The sequence below is a fragment of the Trachypithecus francoisi genome, unplaced genomic scaffold, assembly GCF_009764315.1.
Source record: "Trachypithecus francoisi isolate TF-2019V2 unplaced genomic scaffold, Tfra_2.0 Lachesis_group2, whole genome shotgun sequence".
Lineage (NCBI taxonomy): Eukaryota > Metazoa > Chordata > Mammalia > Primates > Cercopithecidae > Trachypithecus > Trachypithecus francoisi.
This window is the reverse complement of record NW_022681465.1, coordinates 137,413,394-137,439,427: the sequence shown is the minus strand read 5'-3', so window position 1 is coordinate 137,439,427 and position 26,034 is coordinate 137,413,394. Positions and strand designations below refer to the sequence as shown.

Here is a 26,034-nt window from a genome sequence, read left to right as displayed (position 1 = left end):
CATATAACATGAAAGAACACTGGAGCCTAGTGTGGCTTACCAAGACCCAGGGGGCCAGGTCTATGTGTGTGTGGGCACGTGCAGCAGCAGTCTGCCAAGGGCATCTGGGAACAACGATTTAGTCATCTTATCACTAGGTGCACTTGAGTGGAATGGACATCCCACAAATTTGAATGACCATTCTGAGGCACGCTCCTGGTCCTCAGTTTCCCTCCAAATCTGTGGTTGATGATAAAACATAACATTCATCATGGCATGACAGATGCTTCCTTTATCCCTAGATGGTGGTTCTGAATCTCAGGAATAGCAAATGAATCACCCAGGAAGCTTACTAGGAATGTTGGTTCCTAGGTTCCATCCCTAGAGGTGCAGAGTGAGCCCAGACATTTGCATTTTTACAAGTCCCACAGTGAAGCTGATGCAGTGGTCTATGGGACCCTCTAAAAGGCACTAACATGGCTCTTGTGGTTTGCTCCCAGGGCACCCCATACTACCTCTTCTGTAAGCCATGTCTGCCAATTCTTATTAGTGGAGTCAGTAAAAATTCAGAGCCACTGGTGAAAAAACATTTGATCAGCCCTATTGAGGTATCCGTGGGACATAAGATCAGGAACTCAGCTTGTCCCAGAGGAGACATACCATGTGGCAAATATGTGGCACTGGCTACCACTGTTTATGGCCAGGCAGCCCCTCTTCCCTGTACTGTGCTTGTGAAACTTGTGAGTCTGGGCCACATACCAACAGGGTCATGATGCAGGAGGCAGGCCTCCAGGTTGCGAGCCTCTCCTACTTCCCTCCAGGCCTGTGGGAGCAGTTGGCAGTGCTGGGAAAGGGGAGCCCAGGGAGATCACACCCATGGACAGGGAGATACCCATGGGGAGGACTCACGGCTTGGTCCACGAATCTTGATGGGCTTACTGCTGGCCATGGACTGGGAGCACGTTTGGCACACACATTCTTTACCGCTGAAGGTCACCTTGTCTCCAATGGGGAAAGGCTTCCTGCAAGTGGAATGAGGGAGAAATTCAACACACCCTCTTCTGAGGGATTCTGTAGCTGACCACACATGTGCTCAAAGCACTTTGGTAACACATACAGCTAGACTTCTAGAGCACCATGCAAATTCAAATGCTGTTCACAGTGACAGGCCAACTAAACTGTTCAGTTAGGGGCCTGGTGGCAAGAACTGGAGCCCAGTTGGGGTGTTTGTGTATTTTGGGCAGATCATGATGCTTATCTGAGCTTACATGTCTGGGTTGTAAGAAGCAGAGGTTACTAACTCCTCATATACTTGTTCTCTCTCCTGGAAGGATCTTTTCCATCCCAATTTGATCTATTCCCATATGTCAAGGATTCATTCAACTCCCAAACTTACCAAAATTTCTTCCTTTTACTACTCAGGCATTTTTCAAAATCCCCCTTTCCAATAGGAAGTTTGTAAGTCTGTAAATAATCTCTTCCTCTCCTCCTCTGGATTTTTTCAGTTTCCATGGCTGAGGAGTCTCAAATTGGTACAGGCTCTGCCTCCCTAACTAAATTATGAACCGTGTACAGAATCCCCGGCACCACCACGCCCACTGTTGAGCTGCTCTCGCCCATGCAGTGGGGTGCCTGTTATGAGGACTCTGAGCACAGCACCTAACATTGGCTCCAGGGGCTCTCTTGCCCTTGTATCAGCACTGTGGCACAAGGGAGGGAGCACTGGGTCAAGAGTCGGGGGAGCTGTGTTCTTATCGTGGCTCAGCCACTACCTTGTGGTAGAAAGACATCACATGATCTTGGGGAGTCACCTCATCTCTCTGGGGTTTGACAGAAACCTCATATTGTACCATAGGAACCCTCTGTGCTAACCTCTGATGGGTCTGGGATTCCAGGGCTCAGGGCTCAGGTTTTAAGAGCTGGGTAGATGAATGAATTCCATGAGAGGATTACGTTTTTTTACACACTGTGTCATTAGTCTCAATCAGAAACTCTAGTTTTTCTAACTGGTAAGTGACTGGTGGTTATTTTGTGGGGAGAATAATTAATCTATACATGCCTTTCCCAATTAAAAAAATACATATATACTTTAATCATGCTTTACTTATAAGGTAATCAGAGCTATCCATTAACATTTAATGTATTTGTGGGCAGGGCTGAGCTTTCTTCATTTTTTCATCTCCTTAATGTGTTGCTTGGCATTCAGTGGAGTCTTAATGTACACTTGCTGAATTAACAAGTGATGGAGATGCAGAGGGTGAAGCAGGAGGCAGTGATGAGCTCTGCATCCCAAGAGATGTCCCGAGAGCAGGTAGATGACTATCATCATGATAATGAAAGGAATAATAAAAACAGACACTCTCACATACTGGTCACTGAGCTAATGTCTTTGCATCATTATCTCATTAATCTTCAAGAAAACTCAGTGAGGTTGGATTGGCTTTGACCTCCATTTTACTGGTGGAGAAACTGAGGCTTACAGAGGTGGGGGTCACTTGCCAGGGTCACTCCAACAGCATGAAGTGGTGCCAGGATGATGGAGGAAGGCTATAAACAGACATCCCTGTCCCACCTGTGGATGAGGGTGTGGGAGGCTGGGCCTGATCCACAGTTTCCAAACTGAGTTCTGAGAGACTCAGTGGTTTCTGTGGGGGCCTTTTGAGAGGAATTGGGAGGCTGAGTTTGGAGGTACAGATCCTCACTCTGCCTATCACAGGACAAACCAGTGTTTTAGCTCAGATTGTATTTTATAAGAAAGATTCAGATGTAACAGTGTTTGAAAACCACTGGCCCATCAGATCCCTCCACACTTGAGGTTCCAGAAATCTAAATGCCCAGCATAAAGCTTGTACACCCCAGAATTTCCTGGAAAAAGCCAGGTATTCCCCTGCCCCGGGGGCTTATGCAGAGGGTCCCAGTCCCTGCTGGTCACCCGCTCACCTGCACAAGCTGCACACGAAGCACTTGGGGTGGTAGGTGCGGCCCAGGGCCGAGATGACTTCGCCTGTGATAAAGTCCCGGCAGCTGTCACAGCGGGTGCCATAGAGTTGCTGGTAGTCCTGTGTGCAAATGTACTCCTGGTTCTTGAAGAAGAAGCCTGACTGGGCCAGGCCACAGCCACATACTTGGGGAAACAAGGAGGAAAATAACGGCAGTTTGAGTGTAGGGAGGGTCTGCAAGCAGAAGGTCCTCATCGGGGGAAAGGCTGGTGTCTGACTGTGTCATGAGTGGCCACAGAATGGTAGCATGTCAGACTTTACAGGCCTTTGGGGTCAGTATTCCTTAAAGAATGGACAGTAGGCCACTAGCATCAGTATCACCCCGAGAGCTTCTTACAATCCAGATGCCTGGGCCAGAATCAGACTTCCTGGGACTGAGGCCTGGGTATCTGCATTTGAACAGCACTCCCCGACCCCACTAGGTTGACTCTGATGCACACTAAGAAGCACTGAGAAGCATTCCACCCAATACACAAATGAAAAGTTTAATGCCATGTGGCTCACGCAAGGCTGCACAGCTGGTGGAAATATGAATGTAATAAAAGAATCATTCAGTTAAACATTTCCTGGGTACTTCCTATGTGCATGATTCTGTGCCAGGTGAAGAGCAGTGTGGGGACCATATGCTCCAAATCCCAACCTGGAGATACCTTTGGATTGCAATGGGAGGGATGATTTGAAGTCTAGAATCTGTGCTCACCATAGCCATAAGGAGTGAGGGGCGTCTATTCCCAGGCAGGAATAATAAAACACAATCTCTGAATTTCAAAGAGCTAAAAATGCTGCAGAGAGAAGATCATATAGAAAAAAATGTCCCATATCGCCGGTGACGGGCCACGGAGCCAGAGCAAGCAGTAAGGACTGTGAATGAGGTAGAAGAAGGAAGCCTTGTCAGTTGCAAGGGATCATGGGAGGCTTTTCAGAGGAGGTAGCATCTCAGTTGAACACTAAAGGAACAGAATGAGCCAAAGCACAGAGGCAGGAAGGTGCAAGTGATATTTGATTTGTGTGAAAGCTAGACGTAGGGGTGGTGTTTGTAGGAAGTGGTGAGAAGTAATGCAGGAAACGATTGTTCAGACCAGTTGGAGGAAGGCCTGGATCCAGTTTAAGAAGATTAGGTTTTGTAGGATACTGAGGAGCCATGGATGTTTTTTTCCCTAGTTTAGAAAAATTTAGAAAAATATCTCAAACATATATAAAAATGGGAGAAGACTGTAATAATTCTCCATCACTCAGCTGCAAAAATGAGCAAGTGCATTGATGGCTTTTGAACAGAGATGCAACAGGATTTTACAAGGCGTTTCATAAAGTCTCTTGGAATATTCTTTTGGATAATAGGGAGAAATAAATGTAGGACAAAATAGAAAAACAAGTAGATTTTTCGGTGTTTGAACAATTGAATTATGTGAGATCCACCCCGACTTAGAAATATGAGATATTCCTGTAAGGAGTTAAGTTGTGACATGAACACATGATGGGCAGAGCAGAAAGATGCAAAATTTCTTCCAAGGGAATAAATGGCTCGCAGGGCCACCAGAACTGTAGTAACCCACTGAATGTACCGATCAGCTAAAGCAAGGATGTGCCAGCCAGGAAGGGGGCTGCTTAGCAACCAGTAGAAGGCAACTGGGGGGCCCATTTAAATCTTGTCACCAGCTCCCCTGGTTCTGAGGCTGCCGTCTGATGGACTGACTTTCCACCTAGATTGCCTCTGAGAGGCCAGGTGCTGGCCAGGCCACCATGAAACAGTCCAACTCAAGGTCACACCTCTTGTCTACATTGATGAACAGGTATTCTGGCTTTCTACATCAGTTTCCTGAGGACTTGGTTAGTACAAGTCAGCTTTCTCAAGGGTGATCAATGATGGGAAAATCAATAAGATAGTTACCGAGCCTGTAAGTCTGAAGAGTCAGCCTGGAACTGAGTGAAAACACCCCAGCAAATACTACCTCACCTTTAACAGAGAAAGTTGTTTCACAAAAGCAGCCAGGTTAAAAATAAGAGAGAGTGCCAGGTGAATGCCAGGAATATTTCATAAGCGTTTGTTCACCTTTGGGGACTGGAGGCTTAAGGGGTGAGGCTGAGTGAGGAGGAGCCAGCTTCAGAAGTCACTGCCTGGGGGGAACAGCTCAGGACAGTGGGAGACACAACGGTCTAAGAGTCAGACCACCCAACCTCTGGTCTCATCACTAAGTAGAACTGCCATGCTGTAAGTCTATGAGAAGAAAAGCTTCCTTTAGGGTTTACTCTACACCTAAACATTTTAAACTCAGTGTAGAGCATTGCTTGTGACCACTGACCCCACCCCTATGAAGAGGCAGGAGTATGGTGGAGACGATGGTGGTGGCAGAAATCTGGGAAAGATTCATCTTCCAACAGGCATTATGAAAATTCATCATATCAAACAATGTCTGGTCTCATGAGCAGGCAAAGCCAGAGCACAGGCTGTTCTGGGCTGTGCAGGTGGTGGAGCAATTGACTTCATGGCTGTGGAATCAATTAGGTCATGGCCTACAACCTCACTGGAAACAGCTCCTGTTTTTTCCCTTTTTTTCTCTCCTTTGTCTCCCTTGCCAACTCCACTCCCAGAGCCACCTCTCCCAGTGGAGAAATCCAGGCGACCATAGGAAAACTTGGAACAATCAGTCCTCCATTTCTCCCAAGGAACTGAAGGAGGAAGTTTTTGGTAGAAAGGATGTAAAGGTTGATAAGTCTCTCAGGGGTTCCTGGAAATACAGCGGGGAGCACAGGGATGGAAGGCAAGCTGGACCAGCATGACAGATGGATCTGAGGCTGAGTGGAGCCAGACATTCAAATAACAGGAAAGCCATGGAGAGGGTTTGCAGTATGGAACTGATGTGGCAAGAATATACCTGGGGCAGTCGTTATTCTGTGAATCAAAAAAATGAAGTCCACCAATTAAAAAAAGCAGTCCATATGGATTAACAATGGAATGGAATATTGAACGTTAAAACTGCTTTGAGCAAATCCAGTATAAATGCTCAATGTAAATATAAGGCCCAGAAGGAGGGCGTGCACACAGCCCCATAATGTGTCAGTGAACAATGTGCTGTTTTGTAGGTTACTGGACCTTTGTCCATGGTCCTGTTCTAGCACTCAAGTGCTGGGAGATTTTGAAAAAGTTACCCCAGCTCTCTGGAGCTCATTTGTAAGATGAAGGGGCTGGGTGGTTAACTGAGGACCCAGCTAGATCAGAAAGTCCAAGACTCTGTGATACAATTTTAGTGATTTTCAACTTTTCGAATGAGACTGGATTTTATGGAATTTCAAAATCCAAGAGTTAGAAGAGTCCCTGAGGGTGATCTAATTCATAATTTAGAACATTTCATTGTGAAATATACTATGCATAGAGAAAATGTATAAAAAATATATGTATGGCTTAAAGAATAGTAAAATAACTCCCATGTACCCACTACTGAGTTTATGAAACAGAACACCGCCAATTCCTTAGAAGCCTCTCCTCTCCGTAAGAGCACCTCTGTCCCTTACTGTCCCTAATTATGTGTTTACCATTCCCTTGCTTTACTTTATAGTTTTACACCTGTGATGTATCCATCAACGATATTTTGTTTAGTCTGACCTGTTTTTGAGCTTTCTGTTGATGGAGTCATACTGCAATTGTCCCATACCTGCTTCATTCCCTCAGTATTGTGTATTGAGATTCATCCACATTAATGCATGTAACTGCTGTTCACTCATTTTCACTGCTGTGCTGTATTCCATTGCATGAATACATCACAGTTGGTCTACTCCACTGCTGAAGGGCATTTGAGCTACTTGCAGTTTTTTGTGGGGTGATGTCTCACTGTTTTCCAAAGAGCTTTTCCTATTTACCTTCCCACCAGCAGTTCCCACTGATATATATCATCAACAGTACTTAGTAATATCTGACATATTTGGTCAACATAGTGGATGTGAAATGATACCATTTATAATTTTGTGATTTCAAATTTCATTTGCCTAACGATTAATGAAATTGAGAATTTTTTCAAGTGTTAAAATACCTGCTAATGTTTTTTGCTCATTTTTTAAATTTTAGACTTGTAGAAATTCTTAATATATTTTGGAAATCAATCCTTTTTCAGTGTTTTATTACAAATATCTTCTGCAATTTGGGGCTTGCTTTGTGCTCCCCTTTTCTTGTTTTTGGATGAACCAAAGTTCTCAGCTTTTATGTTGCTGAATTTGTGAATCTTTTCCTTTACGGATTGCCCTTTCTGTGTCATGTTTCAGAAATTATTCTCTACCCTGAAATCCTAAAAGATATCTCCTATATTGTCTTCTAAAAATTTTATTGAGCTGCTTTTCATAGTAAAACTGTTAATCTACCTGGAATTGACTTTAGGGAATGATACACAGTAGGGATCTGATTTTCTCCCGCATGGATAATTAATCACCTCAGTATCATTTATTAAGCAGTCGAATCTTTCCCCACTGATCTGCAAAAAGCAAGTTTCCATATATATGGAAGTTTGTGTTTGGTTCTATATTCAGTTCCATTGGTCTATTGATCTCTCCTTAATCCAAGATCACACGGTCTTAATAGGTTTTAATAACAAACGATGATGTCTGGTAGGACAGGCCCTCTTGCTTTGTTGTTCTTTAGGAATGCTTTGATTATGCCTGGCCTTTGTCAAGAATAGAATTTTGACCGATTTCTTAATTTCTATGGAAAGCCTTATGGAATGTATTAGAATTGTTTTGAATATATAGTTCAACCAGAGTAGAACTGTCATCTTTTTGATATTTCTATCTTTCTATCAGAGAACTTAGCATATTAAAAAATTATTTAGGTCTTTAATGTCTTTCTTATGATATTCTATAAATTTAACAATTTTATAATTTTCATCTTATACAACTTTATAAAATTTATTTCTAAATTAAACTTTTTTTCTTGTCCAGGTAAATGGTGTCTTGATTGTTAATGGTGAATACAAATGCAATATTTTTTTCTATATTTATTCTGTATTTAGTAACCTTAATAAACTCTTATTGACTTTCTTTTTAGTATTATTATTTCAGAATGTATCTCTAAAATATTAGGACTCTTTAAAAAAGCCAACCACAATAATGTAAAAGCATTGAAAATAATGTCTATTAAGGCATTATCAAGTCAGTGCGTTCAAGTTTTTCCAATTATCCCGTTCTTGTTTTCTTTTCTTTTTTTGTTTTAGTGATTAGTTGTCTGAATAAAAATCTATCAAGGTTCACACATTGCATTTGTTTGATGTACCTCTTAAGTCCATTAATTGCTAGTTATGTTTCCTTCTTATTTTCTCCTTGCAATGTATTTATTAAAGACACTGAGTCGTTTCTGCAGTTAGGATCTCGCTGATTGTACCCCCATGTTGTTGGTTAACTTGTTCCCCTCTCTTTTACATTTTCTATAAATGGTGGTTATATCCAGAAACTTGAAATTCAGGTCTGATTATTTTTTTCTTTTTAGGAATAACACTACATTGATGTTCTGCACATCTATGATTTGGGGTGGTGGTGTTGGTGAGTAGAAATGGCTACTGATGATCATTGCTAGATACATTATTTCATTATAACTTTGCAAAATTAAAATATTCTAATGATTTAATTCTTCATTTATTAGGTGGAGTGTTTCTTTTTCTTTTCTTTTCTTTTTTTTTGTGAGACGGAGTCTCGCTCTGTCGCCCAGGCTGGAGTGCAGTGGCGCAATCTCGGCTCACTACAAGCTCCGCCTCCCGGGTTCACGCCATTCTCCTGCCTCAGCCTCCCGAGTAGCTGGGACTACAGGCGCCCATAGGTGGAGTGTTTCTGTAAATAGAAACTTTCATCAACCCTTGCTTACAGTTAAGTACTGTACAGTTTGCACAATAGGTTAAAGTTTTGATTCTTTGCCCATATTATTTGTTTCAAAATAATTATTCCACCAGCATTATCTAAAAGTGACCAATGGGTTCTTTTCCTTTCTCCTTATTATAAACTAATTTTCTTATTGATTTTACTAAATTGTAGATTATTTTGGGTTTTCTCTGCAGCCAATTATATAATCTAAAAATAATTACAGTTTTTTTTTTCCTTTTCAAAGCATATAACTTTTATTTCTATATCTTGCTGAATTGTCTAGGATCCTCCAGGCCAAATGTTGAACAGAAGTCATGACAGTAAGCACCTCTATCTTGTTGCTGATCTTAAGGAGAATGCCTTCAGCATTTTACCATTAAATGTTTCCTTTATATATTTTGTATACATAATCTATCAGTTATGACAGCTTTTTTCAATTCCTCCTAGTTTTAAAAATTACTAGGTATACGGGAGGCTGAGGTAGGAGAATGGCATGAACCTGGGAGGCGGAGCTTGCAGTGAGAGGAGATCGCGCCACTGCACTCCAGCCTGGGCGACAGAGCAAGACTCTGTCTCAAAAAAAAAAAAACAAAACAAAAAAAAAACAAAACAAAAAAACCCACCTAGATATAAGTGAGTGTGTTAGATTTTATCTAGCACCTTCTCTATTAAAATAATCAAATATTTTTATCCTTTCCTATCTTTATAGCAAAATATATTAGCCAGTTTTCTAATATTAAGCCAATTTCAAATTTCTAGAATAGACTCAACTTGGTCAGTTATGCTTTATTTTTCACACTTTCCTAAACTTGGTTTGCTAATATTTTGTCTAAGATTTTTAAATCTATGTTCATGAATGATATGGACATATGATTATCTTTCCTTGTTTGGTATTGTGCTGGTTCAAATGAGTTGGGAAGTATACCCTTTTTCTCTTCTCTGAAAGACTTTCTATAAGACATAGATGATTTGTTTTTGAATGTTTTGTAGAACTTGATTCTAATGCTGATTTTTGTTTCTTTGGTGGTAGAAGAGTCTTAACTACAAATTCACCAATTCAATATCTTGGATGATTATAGGACTACTCAGGTTTCAAAATTTCTTCTTGAGTAGGTTTTCATTGGCACTCAAGAATTGACAAATTTTGTTATCTAAGTTTTAAAATTTATTACTCTAAATTGTTTATCATATTTCTTATTATGTCTTTAATTTTAATAGCAACTACAGTGATGTGACTATTTTAATTCTTTTTTTTTTTTTTTTTTTTGAGACGGAGTCTCACTCTGTGGCCTGGGCTGGAGTGCAGTGGCCGGATCTCAGCTCACTGCAAGCTCCGCCTCCCGGGTTCACGCCATTCTCCTGCCTCAGCCTCCCGAGTAGCTGGGACTACAGGCGCCCGCCACCTTGCCCGGCTAGTTTTTTGTATTTTTTAGTAGAGATGGGGTTTCACCATGTTAGCCAGGATGGTCTCGATCTCCTGACCTTGTGATCCGCCCGCCTCAGCCTCCCAAAGTGCTGGGATTACAGGCTTGAGCCACCGTGCCCGGCCGACTATTTTAATTCTTAAGATTGTTCATTTGTATATTTTCTCCCACTACTTGAATAATTTTCCCAGAATTTTGTCTGTTTTACTTGTATTTTTAAAGAATCAACTTTTGTTTTGTTAATCCTGTCCATTGTGTGTTTTTTCTTTGATTAATGTCTATTATATTATTTCCTTCCTTCTATTTTACTTGGATTCGTTCTACTCTTCAAACTTTTTGAGTTGAACACTTGGTTCATTAATTTTCAAACTTAATTCTTTTCTATTGTGATAATTTAAGGCTACACATTTTCCTCTGAGTACCACTTTAAACTACATTTTATAATGCTAGTTTTTGATACATAGTATTATTGTTATCTTTCAGTTTCAAGTGTTTTCTGATTTTCTTTAAGATTTTGCGAACCATGCCATCTTTCATCTCAGTTCTGCCATCTGGGGATCATGTTTCTTCTGCTTACAGAACATATTTTTAAATTTCATTTAATGAGAGTTTGTTGTTGGTAAATTCAGTTTTTAAAAATCTAAACATGTTTTTACTTTGCTTTGGGTCTTTTATTTTAACAGTTTTTGTTTTGTTTTGAGACAGGGACTTGCTCTGTCGACCAGCCTGGAGTGCAATGGCGTGATCACAGTTCACTGCAACCTCCGCCTCCTGGGCTCAAATGATCCTCTCACCTCAGCCTCCTGAGTAGCTGGGACTACAGGCATGTGCCACCACGCCCAGCTAATTTTTGTATTTTTTGTAGATAGAGGTTTTGCTATGTTGCTCAGGCTGCTCTCAAACTCCTGGGCTCAGGTGATCCGCCTGCCTCAGCCTCCCAGAATGCTGGGATTACAGGTGTGTGCCACCGCACCCAGTCCATTTTAACAGTTTTAATGAGATACAATTCACAAGTCATATAATTCAACAATTTAAAATGTACAATTCAACCATTTCTTAGCATATTCACAAGGTTGTACAATCATTACCACTATCTAATTCCAGAACATTTTCATCACCTTCAAAACAAGCCACAAACCCATTAGAAATCACTCCTTATCTTCCTCCAACTACCCCCAACCCTAGATAACCATGAATCTGCTTTCTGTCTTTATATAATTTGCCTGTTTTGAGCATTTCATGCATATGAAATCCTACAATATGTAGCCTTTTGTGACTGTTTTCTTTCACATGTTTTCAAGGTCTATTCCCATTGGAGCATTAATTAGTATTTCATTCCTTTTTATTGCTAAATAGTATCCCTCTGTGGGGATAGATCACATTTTATTTATCCATTCATTGATTGATGAAGATTTGAGTTTTTCTACCTTTTGGCTATTATGAATAATGCTGCTATGAACATTCATGTATATATTTCTGTGTGAACATATGTTTTTATTTCTCGAGTATATACTGAGGAGTGGAATTTGGAATTGCTGGGTCATATGGTAACTCTACATTTCATCTTTCGAGGAACTGCCAGACTATTCTCCCAAGTAGCTGCACCATTTTACATTCCTTCCTACCAGCAATGTATGAGAGTTCTAATGTCTGCACATCCTCATCAACACTAGTTATCTATCTTTTTGATTATAGCCATTCTAGTAGATGTGAAGCGGCATCTCATTGTGGTTTGATTTGCATTTCTTTGATGGCTAATGATGTTGAGCATTTTTTTATGTGCTTATTGGACATTTGTATAACTTCTCTGGATAAATGTCTATTCATATCCTTTGCCCATTTTGAAATTAGGTTATTTGTCTTTTTATTATGCAATTGTAAGAATTCTTTATATAGCCAAGACACAAATATTTTATCAGATTTATAATTTGCAAATATTTTCTCCTATTCTGTGGGTTGTCTTTTCACATTCTTGATAGTGTATATTGAAGCGCAAAAGTTTTAAATTTTGATAATATCTAATGAATATACTTTTCCTTTGTTGCTTGAGCTTTTGGTGTCATATGTAAGAAGGTTTTGCACAACTCAAGATCACAATGATTTACTTTTATATTTTTTCCTAAGAGTTTCTCAATTTTACCTTCTAAATTTAGGTCTTTGATAAATTTTTAGTTAATTTTTATGTATGTGTAAAGAAAGAGTTTGACTTCATTTTTTGCATATGAATATTCACTTTTCCAAACACCTTTTGTTGAAAGGACCATTCTTTCCCTCTTGAATTATCTCAACAGCCTTGTTGAAAATTAACCAACCATAAATATAAGAGTTCATGTTTATATTTTGGATAGTATTCATTTCTATGCCTATCCTTGTGCTAGTACCACCCTATCTTGTTTATTATAGCCTTGTAGCAAATTTAAAAGTGGGAAGTGTGAGTTCTCCAACTTCGTTCTTTTTAAAGATTGCTTGGCTATTCTATGTCCATCCCTTGAAATTCCATATGAATTTTAGGATCAGACCATCAATTTCGGCAAAGAAGCCAGCTGAGATTTTGAGAGGGATTGCATTTTCTATAGACTGAATTGTGTCCCCACCCCCAATTCATATATCGAAGTCCTGACCTCCAACATCATAGTATTTGGAGATGGGCCTTTGTGAGATAATTAGGTATAGATGAGATCATAAGGGTGGGGCCCTCATGATGAGATTAGTGCTCTTATAGCAGGAGACACTAGAGAGTTCGCTGGCTCTCCCTCTCCCTTTCTCTCTGCGAAGATGCAGCAAGACGGCAGCCATCTGCAAGCCAGTGCTTCCATCTTAATAATAAGTCTTTTGATTTATGAACAAGGGGCACCTTTCCATTTATTTAGGCCTTCTTTAACATTTTGTAGTTTTCAGAGTACACATTTTGAACTTCTTTTGTTAAATTCATTCCTATGTATTTCTTTGATGCTATTGCCAGTGGAACTGTTTTCTCAATTTTATTTTCAGATTTTTTATTGCTACTGTATAGAAATAGAATTGATTTTGGTATTTGATCTTATATCTTGAAATCTTAATAAACTTATTAGTTCTAATAAATTTTTAGTATTCCTTGGGATTTGCTGTACAAGATCATGTCATGTGCAAATAGAGATAGTTGTACCTCTTCCTTTTTAATCTGGATGCCTTTTATTTCATTTTCTTCCTTAATTAACCTAGCACTAACCTGAAATGCAATGTCAAATAGAATTGGCGAGAGCAGACATCCTTGTCTTGTTTTTGATCTTACAGGGAAATGTTATATATAAGTTTCCGTGCTGCAAAAGGAATAGCACTAGAATATAAAATTTTCTTTTTAATTCTCAGCAAGGCAAGTTACTTCTGTAGCAGGGTGCACCCTTATAGATGGAGCAAAGGTGAGGGTGCACTTGGACAAGGGAGGGGAAGGGGTTCTTATCCCTGAGGCATGTGGCCCCTGCTGCTTTGTGGTTCCCCTATTGGCTAGGGTTAGACCGCACAGGCTAAACTAATTCTGATTGGCTAATTTAAAGAGAATGACGGTGTGAGTGCATTGGCGGGAGTCACGGCAGAGCAGGTAGCAGGTAATCTGAATGAGCTAGAGTGGAGCATGTGATCAGAATGAGTTAGGGTGGCGCAGGTGATCGGAATGAGTCAGGGTGGAGTAGGTAATCTGAATGAGTTGGGGTGGAGTAGGTAATCAGAATGAGTCAGGGTGGAGTAGGTAATTGAAAAAGGTTGCTTTACAAGGAAGTTAAGTTTAAAACTAGAAGGCAAAGAATTGAACATACTGACGTATTAACTCTTTGAAAAGAAATTTAGAACTCATATCTAACAGAAACATTCAGTCTTTCACCATTAAGTATAATCTTAGTTGTAGGTTTGTCTTTGTTCTAGATAGTTTTGCTGAATACATAATCTTTCCTTGATAGTTATTTCTTTTAGTACATTAAAGATACTCTTCTGCTGTTTTCTAGTTTCCTTGCTGCTATTGAAAAGTCAGCTGTCGGTCCATTTACCATTTATATGCAGATGATTTGTCTTTTCTCTCTGGCTACTTTTAAGATTGGCTCTTTGATGATCTGAGGTTTTACTCTGGTATGCGTAGGTGGATTTCTTTTAAATTTTCCTTCAGGAATTTATTAGGTTTTCTGGATTCAAGGATATGTGTCTTTCAACAGCTCTAGAAAATTCATAGCTGTTGTCTCTTCAAATATTGTTCTCCCACTCATGTTCTCTATTATGTATCCCCAGAACTCTGATTAGAAATACATGTCAGGACCTCTCACTATATTCTCCATATATTAGCTTCTTTTTTTTTTTTTTACCACCTTCTCATATTTTTGATCTATTATCTGTATAACATTTTTTGGATGAAATCTTCTGATTTATTATTTCTTTCTTCAGCAACATCTAATCTGCTATTTAATTTATACATTGAATTTTTAATTTCAAAGATTATATATTTCTGTTTTTAGAAGTTTTATTTGTTTCCTTTTCAAATCTTCTGTACTATTTCTTATAATGTACTGTTGGGTTTTTTGCTCATATTTTCTAGCTTGTTTAAATGTATCAATATAATTATTATGTAATGACAGAAAATTTCAATATACAAAGACATTGAGGTTCTGATTCTGTTCGCCATTGTTTCTGCTGGCTCTCACTCCATTATAATTCGTATGTTTTTGACTGACTGTGAGTTACTCATTTTCATAATAACGCTATGTGTGGAAAGTCTTTGAGGCCTGGAATAAAGTTGAGTTCCTCCAAAGAGGAGTATCATTTGCTTTTGCCATTTGCCAAGCGGGAGACTGCTGTAACTTAGATTTTTTGCTTGACTCTATTGTATATTTTATATATTGTTATAAATTTTTATTATAAATGTACATGAATAAAGGGTGGATTATGGACAGATACTTTCATAAACAATTTTTCATAATTTTTTTTTTTTTTTAGACGGAGTCTCACTCTGTCATCAGGCTGGAGTGCAGTGGCGCGATCTTGACTCACTGCAACCTCCACCTCCTGGGTTCAAGCGATTCTCCTGTCTCAGTCTCCCGAGTAGCTGGGACTACAGGTGTCTGCCACCACACAGAGCACATTTTTGTATTCTTAGTAGAGATGGGGTTTCACCATGTTGGCCAGACTGGTCTTAAACTCCTGACCTCATGACCCTCCTGCCTTGGCCTCCCAAAGTGCTGGGATTACAGGAGTGAGCCACTGTTTTATTCCCCTCTACCCAGTGCCAAAGTTGGAACAGGCAAGTTTCCTTGCTCTCTCCCTCTCCAGAGCCAGTTTATTTCTTATCCTTCATACACCGAGAACATTTTTTTCAGGGGGAAACAGCTGTATACATAGGTCTCCTATTGGATTCCCACTTTGAGTAGATGCTAAGCTTTGCCTCCTGTTCTCCATGATCCATTTAGACAACAGGGTAAAAGCTCAAGGTCTCCAAGGTTTAAGATAAACTATCAGGATGAAATAAGGCATTGGGAGTCACAGCAGGGTTTCTGTTTCCATTTTTAACCTTTGTAGATTCCTTCCTTTCATGTCAGCACAGCAGTGCATGTTAAAAGAGTTGTAAAAGAAATTCATAAAAATTTTAGATTCTTTAGATGAGAAAACTATCTAATAGGGTACTTAATTGTCATGTTGATTACTGTTGGAAATAAAAATCCTCTCATTTGTTTTACCTTTAAGCAAATGGACATTGAAAATATTCAGAAAAATGTTGGTCTATTTTTTCCCCCTTAAAATCTACATTGAAAGAGATTCCACAAACTCTGTGTGGTAAATGTGAAAATGGTCAAATTATCCCTTTGTGCATTAACACCCTTGAAACCTGATGCTGCAGATTCCCCTACAAAAGGCAAAGTTTATTTCTCCGTGACCTTGAATCTGGGTTGGCCATTTGGCTTGTTTTGGCCAACAGCAGGACATTAAGCTGAGGTTTGAAAAGGTCTTACCTATTAAAGCTTGTTCTCTCTTTGTACTTGGAGCTCTGAGACTACCATATGAACAAGCCGAAGCCAGCCAACTGGAGGATGAGAAGCTATGTGGAGACACCCGGGTTAGCAGCTTGCCAACCACTGCCAGCAGACCCACCCGCTGACTGCATATCATCATGATGAGGCCACTACAGATAAGCAGAGCTAGAAACTGGGAAACGCTGCCCAGCCAACCCAGAGAATCATGAGCTAAATAAATGATTGGTTTAAGCTATTAAGTTTTTGCTTAAGTAAAAGGTAACTGATAAATTCTCTTAAGAATATAATCACATAACTATAACCTTAACCACTTCGGAACAATTTCCTTGTCTTTACCCTTTGTCCTACCTCAATTTCAGAGGGTGTAAAAATAATTACTCACCAAGATATTCTTGCAATTCAACTTATACTAAAGGGGTTTGCCAATACTCAATATAAAATTGAAATCACACCAGTTAAAATGTATCCCGTATATGCCTCTATAAACAAATCAGGAAATATGAATATGTAATTTGTTTGCTCAGTGCAGAGTCTAGTTAGATCATGAAGAAAGCAGTTCAGGATTTTCACAATGGCAGGGGAAGTCACTCTCAGGTGCATGAGACTGAGGCAGTTACTGATATAAAAAGAACCAGGGGTTTCAACTGACATTAAATTAAATATAAGCTGGTGGTGTGAAGTGGCTCCTCAGGAAGTCAGTTCAATATCAGTTACATCAACGGAAATGTAGTCCTTTGTATTTGCCAGACCTCGAAAACTGTGATCTGTTCTGAGTATCATACTTTAAGAACGACAGTGACACACTAGAATGGATCAAAGAGGAAGACTCCAGGACGATGACACTGTTGGAATCATTTAAGATGAGACCCAATTTAAGGACCTGTGACATAGTTTGACATGGGGAAGACCTGGATACGAGTATCTGAAGAGCAGTCAAAGGGAAAAGCAAATACAAAGTATTCTTCAGACTTTATGAGGACAAATCTAAGATCAACAATAAAGTTACACATTTTGGGTCAAACATTTTCTAAACCCACAGGGCAATCCAACATTAGAATGGTCGCTCTGTGGAGCAGGGAAGCCTGAACGAAGAGGTCAAGATGCGGAGGCTGGAGAGATGTTTGTACGGACATTGTGGAAGGGCATGTTGCCTCCAGGCCAGAAGGCTCTCTGTGCTCTTTCAGCTGAGTCCCTTTTCCTGCTGCTAATTATCTGTCTTCTTTAGGAACTCTTAGCTCGGTTGAGTCTAGGATTATATAAATTAGCCTCGTATACGCTGTAACAATGAAAGGTGACCTAACAGCTATGTGCTCCCAAATTACAAACCTTACCAAGGTCAAGATGTCTCTTCTCCCTTGTTAAACGTAACCTTTGAAGATTGCCACACTGTCATAGAATAGGTACTCAGCTCAAAAAAAAAAAAAAGCATCTTGAATTTTATCCAAGATAGTTTGCACTTTCATTTGCTCTCACATTGATTTATAGGCACAAACCAGGAGTCTTTTCCGATGAGTAAGTTAAGTTTGCAGGATAGTTTTTTTCCTTCCGGGTCAACACCTGCCCCTCCAAAGTTACCAGGATCCTTGTCTCCCTTACGTACCAACACACTGCCCTCATTCTAAGGGAGAATCTCATAAGAAGAGGCTCAGGGAAAGTCTCTTTAGGTCTTTGTAGATGTTCCAGCTGCCTATGTTTGTCCTTCCTGCCCCTGAGACATGACCTGGTGGTGCAAGAATGGTCAGGAATCTAAGAAGAGGGTGGGGGAGCTGAGCCTCCTACCTTGACAGGTGAAGCATCTGATGTGGAAGTGGTTGTTGTGCACGCGGACCACTTCCCCTTTGCAGGTGTCTCCACAGCGGTAGCACTGGATGACATTGGAGCTGCCCCGTGGATTATAAGGATTCTGCTGATAAGGAACTGTAAGAGAAACAAAGAGATCACTATCCAGAGGCCCTGATTCTTTGCAAAGTCTGCTGCAAGCCATTATCATAACTGTAGCTGGAAGAAAAAGCTGAAGGGGAAGAAATGATGTGCAAAGTATCTTCAATTCATCATCAGGATGACTGCCAAGCTAAGGTAGCACTGAGTGGTATGAGACATGTCCATAGACCTCCTTAAGCAAGCAAGGACTTTTGAGCGAGCATAGCCTTTCCTTGCAAGAACACAAGCCAAATCCCTGAATGAAGACAAATAAGAGGACATAGAGTATTTCAAGGTAAATTATCAGAAATACCATCTTTTGAGTAAGCTTTAAATTAAAATTAGGCCCCAAACTTGTCCAAGGGAATTTGGGACTTGCAATTGACTCAGAAGTTTCAAAGAAGTGGGTGACTGACCCTGCCTCCAAATGGCTTTTGAGTTAAGCAAGTTACAGCCCCTCTCTGGGCCTAAATTTTCATGTCTATCAAATGAGGGTGGTCAAAGGTAGCACAGACTTTTACAAGGAAGGCATGAAGGGAACGGGAGGCACTCTGGCTGGAGGGAGGCTAAAAAGGGAACTCATCTCAAAGCTGCCTTTGAACAGCACTTTCCATAAGACTGGGAAAATGTTACATGTATATAATTAAGAAAAAAATACTGGTGGAGATTATGAAAGGGTTGAAGTCACTGGGAGCTGCAGTTGAGTGGCCAGCATTTGATGATGCTTAAGAGTTCTACTAGCTTATTGGGTCTATTATTCTCTTGCTAAGACCATCTCCAATTTTAGTATATGTGCTGCCAAAGCGAGAATGCTAAGACCATTTCATGGCTACTTTTCTAGATATCCTTTTCCGAGATACACTTGGCTTGGCCATTCTAAAATCTAGTCATCTGATATTTCATTAGGCACCTGCCTAGAGCACAAAATCTCACGATTGGAAGGAATGTTGGTAACTGTCTGGTTTGATCTCATTATGCATAAGCTGTTGAGGTAACTTTGCCACTGAGAAACCTACTCTTCTCTCTTATAGAAAACCCCTGTGGCACTGGGGAGAGAATTACTTATTTCTTCAATTCTCACTCAAAGTTGAAGGAATAGTCCAAAAACTTCTGCTCATACCTTATTAGGAGAAGGCTCACTCTTGTCCTGGTAATAAAGATAACCACCTGATTGAGAGGGAATTGGTACCTATCATTTATGTATGTAGACTTCCTGGATAAACTCTGAATAAGTATATCAAAAATCAATCTGGACTCACAGCAACCTTGAACTACAAAGGAATTTAGAGCTCACCCACTTTGGGGATTCTTGACCCTGTGTGGTAGTTATGCCTGTTCACTGGAAATTTGAAGCTTTTCTTCTAGGTGCATGGAGGATTGCACATGGTGACTTGCTTGGCAGTGAAATGTGAACTGAAATTGTGCATGTCCCTTCCAATTGGAAGCCTTAGGAGCCAGTATGTGATCTGCTATATTGCCTTTTCCCTAACCCAGCAATGAATGTTACCCCAGATGGTGTGCAGGATGTATCAGCTTGGATCCAGATTGAGGAGTCATGGAACAGAACTCCAAACTAAGCTATCATAAACCTCTATCATGAGCAAGAAGAAATCTCTGTTGTCATTGCCTCTGAGACTGCAGCATAACCTCGGTCTGACACTTCTCTTTAATTAAATTTAGTGTTATGTACATTATCTTGTAGCTCTGTTCATATTCTCAAAGAGGTCTATGATCTCCAAAACTGATCTCATCTGCCCTCCTCCTTTTAAAGAGGAACAGGAAATCAGGACTTCTGATCATCTCCCATTTACAGGTATCCTGAATCACAAGCATGCTATAGGGCAAAGAGCTGGTTGCTTAGCACTGAAACGGTGGCTTCTGACAACTTTGCTAACTGGGGTGGAAGAATAATATACTTCTCACAATCTTTCTTTCATGGAGTTTATGCACGTTATTCATCTATTTTTCTCTGTCTTAAATTTAAGACAAAAATCAAACGAATCAGCTAGTTAACTAAATCATTAATTAACTCATTAAATAGGTCAATACATGCAAAATATTTCAAAAACTGCATTAAGTGCTCCACAAACGTTCACTGGTATCACGGCCATCACATCCCCCCTACAGCTCTAAGCAATCCTTCCCCACCCCCTAGAATGTTCATAAACATTCTCTTTAATCTTATTTTCTTTTATTTTTCTGATTCTCACTCAATGTTCCTTGGAAAATATTTCACTCTCTCTTCTGCCCTGAATTTGTGAGAAAAATATAGATTCTGTTTATATGAGCAGTGTGGTGATCTACCATTGCCAAGGGAAACAAAGCTGTGAGTCTGAAAATAAAATAAGAACGAATAGTACAATCATCACCATTAATGCTGAGAGCTCTTAGAAGTCTCCAACAGTCCCTCCAGGATCACTGCACAAACTTTCATCTACCTCCTCTAATTCAACCTGTCTTATTGTTCAAGAGTCAACTTCTAAGATCAATTTGATTTTTTCTAATTGGATTTGATTTTCTGGGAAAGTGGATTTGTAAGCATGGTCTTCCATCAGAACTCAGTCTTTGAACCACCCGGATAAAAAAGCGTAAAATCAGAGTGAGGGGAATGGATTGGGAAAATACAATTTTCTGGGGCTGAAGTAGTGATGGGACCCCAGCCCTAACCCTGCTGCATCCCCTCAAGAGAAGGATGCTGCTTTGCTGATGCTGCATGTGGCCAGAGCTCTAGAAATGTCTGATGTTTGTAAATAGTCCCATAAGCAAAAATTCATACATTGTTGGTGTGAGTTCTTCCAGATTGCTGATGTAAGCTGTGATTATAAAAGAACAGTGTTGTAACAAGATTTGAGCTCACAGGTGTGGCAAGACCTTTTCTCATGCAGACTGGAAGTAGGAACTCTGGGTGTCAAGGGAAGCTAGGATGGGATATGCCACATGCCTGCTCCTGCCCTGTAAGCCAACTCATTTCCAGTAAGATTTTATATTCTTGGCTAATTAAATCAGAAACTTAATCTAACATTGTTCTCTGTGTGTGTGTACGTGTGTATTGGGGGTGTGTGTATACTTCTTCCTACCAATCTATAACTGCCCTGAAACATTAAAAATTGTTGATTTTCTGCCGGTTATCATTTCCACTAATTTTTATTTCAGAAAATGCAAAGTTTCAGTCACATGATTTATAACATTTTTCTTATGCGTGAATGCCTTTTGAATTCCAAATTTGCTTACACATGAATATTTGAACTACCTTTTATGTTAGAAACTGTCTACCCTTGAGAACAACATTTGAGACTAGTCACAAGCCTCAAAGGACATTAGCTCTGCTCATTTGTGAGACAATCCATGAAGCTGCCATGTTTAGACCTTATGGATTATGTGATCAATTTCTGAAATGCATGCAGAGAACCTCTGGCTCCTTTTTACATTACTGGCCAATAAAGGGTGCCCAAGACAGACATTCCCAGTTACTAGCCCTTAGTGTCTAGAACATTCTGAGATGATAGACATGTTCCAGAGATCTAAGTTGTCTAACATAATAGTCACAGGTGACCACTGGGCACTTGAAATGTAACTAGTGTGACTGAGGAACTTAATTTTAAATTAAATATTTTAATTAAAATAAATCTACGTTTAAATAGTCACAAGTGATTAGTGGCTACCATAATGACAGTGCAGCCTAATAGTTAAAAACAACAACGACAAAAAAAGACAACAAAAACCACAAAACACCAGGCAGAGGGAAAAGAAATGAAACTTGGTTGAATCCTGGAAATATAAAAATAACATGTACAAATTAATTTAGGAATATCACCTCACACTAAAATGATTCATTTTTATCCCTAAAGAGTTCTAAAGTTGTACTTAAACAATTTGCAATTGGAACCAATTACACAATCACCCATCCTGAATTTGATCTGGAAACAAAAGATCATGAGCAGTGAAGTAAATGCTAATTTTTAAAGAAACCACAGACTTTCAGGCACTGAAAGACTGAACAATCCTAATCTTTCCAAGAATAAAAGCAAGTAAATCAGTTGCCAATGGCTGTCGGTATAATTTTTTAAGACAAAACAAAAAACAAAAAACAACTTATCAATGCCTCTGAGATTAAAAATTAGGGATCTGAAACATTAAGCCCTCTTTTATATGCATACCAAATCTTTAGAGTTCTATGAAAATGTACATCTTAATTCCACAACTAAATTTGTAAGTAAAACTCTTCCCAAATTTTAGAGATAATTTCAAGTTGTTGGAGCAAAACAACATATAGGAAGGGGAAGTGTGACCGACCTCCAGGTAAATGAAAGGAGCATGGGAGTTGAACATAACAGTAAACAAATTCAGCATACAGTTTCTCCACCTGACTTTTCCTCCCTCTCTCATCTGTTGTTGTCTCTGTGTGGCTGGGGTAACCTGGGTTCTAACTCCCTCTCTGCTGTTACCTACTGTTCTAATTTTGGGCATATCATCTAACTTCTTTGACCCCAATTCCCTCTATAGAAGAGGTTGAACAAAATGATCCATACGGGTCCCTCCAATTACATGATTCTGCCTTGTGTGTCCTCTTCTGTGATTCTTTCTCTCCCTCCACACTCTCTCCTCTCCAGTAACTGCTCTCACTTTTAAACGAGACTTTGCTTTAAGTTATCAGATTTATGAGTGTCTTTTAAAAACAGCTAACGACACGATTCCTCTCCTATAAGCAATGTGACCTAAGTTACGTTCTTTCACTGATGTGCTGCCTGCACAGTTTTTTCCTCTCCTGAGAGTAGCTTGACCTTGTAGATAAAAATGTTCCCACATTTTAATAGAGTGTCTTTAAAGTAGTCTTTAAAAGGTAGGAGCACCTATGCTATGCTGGTGTATAATTAAAAGAGTGACAAAACTGACTTGGAGACAGCGTAACAACTGTGAATAATTGGCTGGAAGTGTAATATAAACAGTGGAACTTCTGATTGAAAGGTGAAACATCAAGCAGAGAATCCACTGGTTCAGCAATGAGCATACAGTAGCCCAGGGCCCAGGGGATGCCACACATAGGCATGCAGGGTGCAGCCGCTTTCACACCTTGGCTTCTCAATTAGAGCCCAAAACTCAGAGTGTTCACAGGCATCCGCTAAATACCAAAGAAGACCTAAGTGTGGGTCCAGGCATTTCGCAGGTAGAAAGCAGCTGCCTGAACCATAAAGGTGGGGCCTGTATATGAGAGGATCTGGTACTTCACAGCAGGGGCCTCCGGTTTGATTTCAGAGTTGAGCCAGGGCCCAGGCGCCGATCCTGTTTCCTACAGTGAGGCCACAGAGTCATGGGATCCTTACACTGAAAGGGGCGAGAAGCACACGACACAGCGGGTAAGGAATGGATGCTGGAGTCACTGGGCTTGGATTCCAGCCCTGCCACTTGCTGATTGTGTGATCTTGAGCAATTTACATAAACCCCACTTCAGTTTCCTTATCTTTAGAGTAAGAATAACTGAAGTAATTTGTGAGTATTAAATTACTTAAATTACATAAAAGTGCTTAGTGCATTGCTTGGCCTCAATAAGCAATAATTAATATTAAAGGATCTCTGAATCTATGTCTCCTTATCCCCAACCCAGTGCAGGGATTCTTTCTAAATCACCCCTATCAGCTACCCACGGAGCTTTGCTCAAATATTTCTCAGATTCATTTTCTGACAAGTCCAGCAAAGGTTTGCTGGTTTTTCCTTTTTGCTGACTGCCAAGAAAAAAACCCCTTGGCTGCAGACCATTCACCACTATAAGCAACCTCTTCTTTCTCCCGCTGTCTCTGGAGGTCTCTTTGCTTATGGGTTTGTGTGGCTGCAGAGACAGGTGGCTGGCATGCTTTTGATATATTCTGCAGAGAAATGTGTGAACTGGGTGTTTCCCTGTGCGAGGAAGAGGGGTTATGATCTATGTTATCCTAGGGTGTTGTATTTTGGGCACATCTGCTGTTTCCAGGGGAGGCATCAGTGTGTTTGTTGTGTGTGCTTACTTAGAATAAGTGAGTGATTTGTTTTCTGAAAACTCTGATAGGGAGATTACAAGAACTGCTTCTGGTAACCCCACGGGCCATGCAGGTATCACCTCATTGTGGCATTAATCTGCATTCATTGTATGAATACCTGGGAGTAGGCTTTAGAGCAGAAAGGGCCTGGGAGGCTATTCGTATACATGAGATTGTGAGCTCCGTGAGGGCAGGGACCATATCTTTCCCGTTCACCATTACACGTCAGTGCCAGGCACAAAGTGAGTGCTCATCACATCGTGTCATTGTTTCATTCATACTTGCAGAATAAAGAAAAGGATGGCTGGACTGGTCCAGGGGTTTCACTTAACAGATGAGAAAGCTGAGACCCAGAGGACAAGACAGAAGAGGACAAGAAAAACTCACACAGCAACTGATGCTAGCCTCAGTTCATGGAGGTATCTGTTCTTGGACCACAAAATGAGAGAGGGTGGAGAGGGTGAGGTGGGGAGAGTTCACAAGAGGCTAAATTATCCTAAGTGTGGAGGTCATGCTGATGTTTAGGGTTAGAGTTAGTGGGCTGGGGGTGCATGTTCCAAGATGCAGAAGCATAACATAGGAGAGGGTTTGGAAGTGAAGCCATGCACGAAGTAATAGGAGCAGTTAATGCATAAGGAAAGGTCTTGAAAGATAATAGATAATATTTAGAGGGTGGGTCCTCTATGTCAGGCAGTGTCCTCAGCCACTTATATATGTTATCTCATTGAGCCCTCATAACTCAAGAGGCGAGACTATTATCCTCATTTTACAAGAGAATGAAACTCAGAGACCTGAGGCCCTTTGTCCAAGGTCACACAGTTAGTAAATGGCAGAGGCAGAATCTGAACTCAGTCTGACTTTCAAACCCAGGCTCTTACCACTAAGCTCAACTGCCTGCAATGCAACAGTGCCATGGAATGGCTACCTCTGGGGAGGAAGTGGGAAGCGGGGGTAAAGGGGTATCTAACTTTTCCCTAATAGTAGTCATCGATTACCCAGTTGTTTTAAAAAATAGTTTAAGAAGATGTAAAAATAATGATTGGAGGTAATTAGAGTACAGGCCAGGAAATAGGAAGAGCAATTCAGCATCCCTGGCAGGTGATGAAGAAGAAGTGATTGCCGCTCCAGGGCCAGGGATGTCAGCTTTGAGCAGCATTCCTGGCATGGGCAGGTAAAGCCTGACAGGTGTGTGTGCTGGGTCCCAGAGAGATGCAGGCGCTGCAGGTGTTGGCAGCTGCAGCAGGGCGGAAGTACGAGTCCTCTGGGAACCCCTGGGTCCTTTCACAGATGGCCCCGGCCTGGCTGCAGTTTCCCATGTCAGCGGGTCAGTAACACAGCCTGTCTTCCCAGGAGGATGTTGTAAAACCTTTGCTGCAACAGAAACTCCTCCGCAGCTTCCCTCTGCCAGGCTCATCAGCATGCTCCATGGTCATGGCGTGTTGCTGGCAACACGGCTCGCGCCGCCTTCTTCAGAAACGTGTTGTCGGGACATGTGTCAGAACGGCATGCTCTTGGCCAGCCAGACTGCTCTTGTCTGACAGCCAGCTGCCACACGACAGCTCCAGCAGAAAGGGTTTGGGTTAGATAGACCCAAAGGGGGCCTTCACTGCAGTGAGCTTCACAAGCAAGGCGGGCTACATGGCAGCCCATAACATCAGAGAGTTCTTTATTTCTTGTATTTCCACCGGTTCCTATTTCAAGATAAGTGAAAATGAAGTTTCAGCTGCCGGGTTGCTGCCCCTCCCTCCTCTCCTCTTTCCTCTTCTGCTGTTGACTGTGCCTGTGTCTGTGGGCTCAGCACAGGGCCCCTTTCAAAGTAGTCAAGTAGATCTGTGTTCTCATTTCTTTCCCCAAGATTCTCCTCCCTACCCCTGGGCCG

The 26,034-nt window shown here is 40.6% G+C and overlaps 1 protein-coding gene across 16 annotated transcripts in view; it reads right to left on the bottom strand.

Annotated features, from left to right (window-relative positions):
• The window catches only part of ABLIM3 (actin binding LIM protein family member 3), a 120,586-nt gene that overhangs the window by 59,354 nt on the left and 35,198 nt on the right, over positions 1–26,034 (bottom strand). For all 16 annotated transcript variants that reach the window (XM_033180510.1, XM_033180513.1, XM_033180517.1 and 13 more), the window contains 3 exons: positions 18,004–18,141; positions 2,920–3,103; positions 889–1,001 (listed from right to left, as the gene is read on the bottom strand). In XM_033180510.1, the coding sequence (XP_033036401.1) occupies positions 889–1,001; positions 2,920–3,103; positions 18,004–18,141 (435 nt within the window). The remainder of the gene's footprint in view (positions 1–888; positions 1,002–2,919; positions 3,104–18,003; positions 18,142–26,034) is intronic.